The 5,106-nt window shown below is 33.9% G+C and overlaps 1 protein-coding gene across 1 annotated transcript; it reads right to left on the bottom strand.

Annotated features, from left to right (window-relative positions):
* Positions 1–3,496: 3,496 nt before the first annotated feature.
* On the bottom strand, positions 3,497–4,532 carry LOC122020977 (transcription factor bHLH94-like). The gene is made up of 3 exons (XM_042579043.1): positions 4,199–4,532; positions 3,794–4,102; positions 3,497–3,689 (listed from the first exon to the last, which is right to left on the bottom strand). The coding sequence occupies exons 1-3, from the start codon at positions 4,406–4,408 to the stop codon at positions 3,600–3,602; spliced, it is 609 nt and encodes a 202-aa protein (XP_042434977.1). The 5' UTR covers positions 4,409–4,532; the 3' UTR covers positions 3,497–3,599.
* Positions 4,533–5,106: the final 574 nt, after the last annotated feature.

The following is a 5,106-nucleotide window of genomic DNA, read 5'->3' as shown; positions in this document are numbered from 1 at the left end:
GGCATATTAACATGCAAAGGTGAATCATGGATCATGGGATCATGGCCCATTATCTATAATCTCCTCATCCCCATTATCCCTATAATATGCATTAGTATATAAAAGGTTTTAGGTAGAAAAGTGGGGAAGGGAGATTGTTGTAGATTGCTTGTGAAAGGAGTCTATCGTTCATAGTCGTAGATCACCAGGTCGAGGGTTGAGACTTTGTGAAACAGTGGTAATAATTTGATACTTGGGACTATTAAGCCGACTACGAGTTGTTCTTAGTTTCTGGAGTTTATAGCAACATCGATTGAGGTATATCGAGCACTCAACTTATTTTGTATATGTAATCTCTTATATACTTCTACTATGTCAGAACAAAATTCGACAGTATCAAACAAAAAAGAAAATTGAAATAAGAACTAGATAACATTTAAATGAATTAAGCTCTCATACAAAAGGAACTAAGTTAAATTAAAACATTTGTTTCATGGACTTAATTTATTTTAGACGTGACTCAACTTAATTATCTTTTTGACAATTATGTTTCTCCTCCACTTTCAAAAGTTGACGTTGAAGGGTTATAAGAGCATCTGCATTGCCATTAACGCATTCATGTCACGTGTTAATGACAACATGTTACTTTTTTTATTTTTTTTTATTCAAAAAATTGAACATTAATGCTACAATAGCAAAAAAGCATGCCACGTTGGTATTAATGGTTCAGGTATAAATGGCATTGTGGATGCTCTAATGCAAATACTATTGAAGAGATGATGAGCTCTCAAATAACTTTCAAGGAAGAAAAAAAGAAAGTCACTTGCAAAATGAATTACTCGATAGTAATCTTTAGACCTTCATATACATGTAAGTAGTATAAACTACAAAATACTACGACAAGGTAGATTATTATATATTTGTTTACTAGAAGGCCATAAAATAATCAATTTTTAGTTTAATTCATGCTAATTATATATGATTTTGTGCTTGACTAACCCCATAGAAGATACCTACAAAAGTTAGATTTACGAACATAAGTAAATATATTTTCATTCGTCTAATAGTTGAATTGATCAGTTTCTAGAGAGTGATAGCTCGAGATGTAGTCACATCATTTACTTCGCCATCAGTTAGTAATATGAAAGCAAGCAATCAACTCTCAAGTTTGTGAAATGAAATTTTATAAAAACTTCATAATTTGCGATGAATTTTACGATGAATTTTAAAAAAAAATTCCATCACAATATTTTTGTTGCCACGAAATTAACGATGATAATATTGCTTAAATAGGAAATTTTACTTTTAGGGTAAAACTTTACGACGAATTATAGATTCATCATAGAATTTTTCAATAAAAAAAAATAATTTTGTTGGCAAAATTTTACGATGAATTAAAAATTCATCATAAAATTTATAATAAATTTACGTTTTGTCGCAAAATTTTATAACGAATTTCATTTTCGTTGCAAAAAAGAAATTCATTGTTAATCTACAATGAATTTTGTTAATTTGTGATGATTTTTTTTTACTAATTTTATTGCTGATTAGAGATGATTTTTAGTTTTATTGTGGATTTACGATGAAATTTTTTCGTTGCAAAATTTCGTTGCTAAATCACTATTTTTTTTTAGTGAAAAAATTGAATTTTTTTAATCATTACGGATGCAAGGTTTGAGATTTATAATTTAAAAGCAATAATAAAATTTCAAACATGTTCTTTTCTCTCAAAATTAATAATATGGGTGGAGTCAGTTAAAAAAGAATTGATAATCTAAGATCTATAAAAAAATAAATCATAGGAAGATTTTTTCAATTAGGAAGAGAATGATAAATTTTTATATTTTTGATATAACATTGAGATAGCATCTTAAAAACTATAAAAAAACTGATATAAAACTCTAAAGATAGAAGATATTCTTAATTAATCACTATCACTATTACTGACTAATAGACTGAATTAGCATTTAACTACTGGGTGTTCAATATGAGTACTCTCTCTTTCCACATGATTGAGCATTTAGAACCTACAATTATGCTTGACTTTCTGGTTCCACGGGCTTCTTAATTAATTCAAATTATCAGATTCAGTCATGTGCATGGATTTTAAGAAGACTTTTTGCCATTGTATTTTGGACAAATCTAACTTAAAAACTATTTTCATTATGGAGACGACAAATCACGTACGGTACGCTCATTATTTTGTTAATCACTGTTTAATTATGAACTCCTTGCATGAGAAGCAAAGAGACAATGTGCAGAGTTACTGTGAATATTACACTGCAAAAAAAAAAAAAAAAATCTGAAAAAGAAAAAAAAAACTATAGATCGAAGATTCTCAATCTTTCATTAATTTCGTACAAGCAACACATTTTTATGGTGTTTGAATGCTCTAATCAATTATTTGTTTTTTGTTTTGTCACAATTGAATGCTCTAATCATTTATTTGCATGATTTTATAGTTGAAAGGTCCCAGATTCAATTCTCGAGATATTATTATTTGAGATTAGCATTTCAGTCATATATTTTTGAGCTGTGTATCTATATTTCTCTCCCTTTATATTCATGGGACCGATTCTAAGAGGGTCATTGATGTGACAGCTCTATATTTTTTGAATGCTCTAATCATTTAGTCTTCGAAATTATCTTTATTTTTAATTCTATTATAATAGTTACAAGATGATACCTATCTCTCACACACATAAACGTGTCCCACATATATATATATATATATATATATATATATATATATACAAAACCACAATGTACAAAACCCCAAGTCTAAAAATCCAAAACCATACACTAAACCACCAAAATTTACTCTCGCACAACATATCATATGATAAAAGATGATTTATTCACCTCCAATGCCCTTATCAATCAGTTTCTAGATCAACAAGGAGGAGGTAATTCATTGATGACTACAAGTTATTAGTGCAGTTGCCAAGATATGGGGGAAAACATACTTGAATGTGTTAAATTTCGATCCCATGTGACAACATCCCATACTTTAACGACTGTACCGCCCCGAGGGGACTCTCGCATAACATATCATGCGGTAAAAAGGCGATTCGCTCGCCCCCATCGCCCTTTGCTAATCCGTCCCTAGGTCAATACGGAGGAGATAAATTACGGATTACTACTAATCATTAGTGCAAGTAGCCAAGACATAAGGAAAGGTATACTCAGATGCGTAATTAAATTTCGACCCTAGAAACTCATATAACAATATTTTATATGTACTATCATGAGGGAACATCTCGCACAGCATATTCAGCACTCTATTACTGAGGACAGTGATGGATGATCACGTTCGGACATATAACTGATCTGTCCTCCAATAATTGCTCCTTACAGAAAGATGATCAGTTGTCATAACTCTCAGGTCTCAGGTGCATTGTTGAATCATCATCCTTAATTTCATCCTCTCCAGATTTGTCTGATCTACTGTATAAATTTCAGAAGACCAATTTTTTTAATACATTTTTAATTACTCAAAGCCAAATATTCCATCAACAAGAACATATATAACAAACAGATATCTGAAATAATAACATAGAAAATAGAGTATGATAGAAATTTGAAAGATCGGTATCAATTAGCAATATTATATTGATCCATCAGCTTAATTCCTCTCGGATCCTTGCAATGATTTGGTGAACTGCAGTGGCAATTGCATCCACTGATGTAAAATGGCAATCATCTTCCACCTTCACACAAAAGTACTTAAAGAAATTAATTAATACTAATTAATTAGAACTATTTGTAATGATTAACAATGTGTAGTAATTAATTAATTAACTCATCGACAAACCTTGAGATTGAAGCCGTAGAGGACCATGGCGTCGATGGTGGTGACGTTTAGGTGGATCGGCGTCAGTCGGAGAGTGTGGAAGGCCAGCACAAGGCTCAGCAGCTGCCTCGGCCTACGCCGAGAGAAAATCTTGACGTTGGCATGGCGGTCCTGGAGGCTGACCTCGACATCGGCGGCCGCTGCCATGTTTTCGCCTGCGGTTGCGTCAGATTTGTGCTTAATCCGCTTCTGAGCCTCCAGGAATTCGACTGATCGCTCGAGATCTTTGACGAAGCTGATCGCTCCTCCGACGATGGACGCTTGATCAACCTTGAGACATGCATGGCTGCGATTAGTACTGCACCGAATTAAAAGAGGGGAAATTGGAACAGCATTCAGGTGAACTAATATTTATGAGTATAGTACTCTTTGAGCGTAGCAGGGCGGCATGAGTGAGCGGAGGACGGCGAGGTAGTCGTTCATCTGCTTCCGGCGGTTGCGCTCCACAGCAATGTGAATCATCCTCTGTGTCTCGGCCACCACCTCCTCCTCCTCCTCCTCCTCCTTCAACCTCTTTCTGTGGCACCTCTGCCGCCGCCGGCCACCAGCACCAGACGCCTTCATCTGCACCACCATCAGATGATCTTTGCGCCCCTACGTCGTGCTACTCAATTTTAACATTTACAGGTACGTGCATAAAGAGATCATCTACACTCTTATAAAAGCAAAGCTAGCTTGTAGCCTTTGGCTTCTTTAATTGTTTTTTAGGTATAAATTTAAAGATTGAGGATAAATGAGTTTCTTGTAATAAACGGCTGATCTTAGAATGCTGATTTATGGATCATCTGGTATTAATTTTTCGATTTACCTTCATAGGTAATAGCTGAGATAAAATATTGAAAAGATCAAGTTAATCCGATGGATCGATTCGATGACATCTGAATTAAAATTAATTCATGAAAATTATTTATGCACACAAGTTTAATTTTAAATACGTATTTGGATATATTGAATCTCCTGGTTCAGAGGAGATGAGAGGAAAAGGCTGGCAGGAAAAGGAGATGACAATAAAAGCTCTGATGCTCCACATGTGATGAGAGAGGCATGGTTCTATTCTTAACAAGTATAAATCTGTTTTGAGTTATCTTATGTTTCTAAAATGACCGTTCAGTTAAAACTGAATAAATTTCCATAATTTATTCTACCGTTTTCAAAAAGAACCCGGGACGCAGTCTCGCAGAGAGGAGTGAGAATTGCATGTGGTAGTGATGACCAACTCGTAAATCATAATATATCTAGCTCTTCAATTCCGCCATGGCGGAAATGACCTTTTG

Source organism: Zingiber officinale, chromosome 9A (genome assembly GCF_018446385.1).
Source record: "Zingiber officinale cultivar Zhangliang chromosome 9A, Zo_v1.1, whole genome shotgun sequence".
Classification (NCBI taxonomy): domain Eukaryota; kingdom Viridiplantae; phylum Streptophyta; class Magnoliopsida; order Zingiberales; family Zingiberaceae; genus Zingiber; species Zingiber officinale.
Note: the sequence above shows the minus strand (reverse complement) of the source record. Positions and strands in the feature narration are given on the sequence as shown.

Coding starts and splice junctions, on each gene's coding strand:
- LOC122020977 (XM_042579043.1), bottom strand. CDS start 4,408: ATGGTGGTGCAGATGAAGGCGTCTGGTGCTGGTGGCCGGCGGCGGCAG. Junction 4,103..4,198: donor CGCCCTGCTACGCTCAAAGA/GTACTATACTCA, acceptor GCATGTCTCAAG/GTTGATCAAGCGTCCATCGT. Junction 3,690..3,793: donor TCTACGGCTTCAATCTCAAG/GTTTGTCGATGA, acceptor TTTTGTGTGAAG/GTGGAAGATGATTGCCATTT.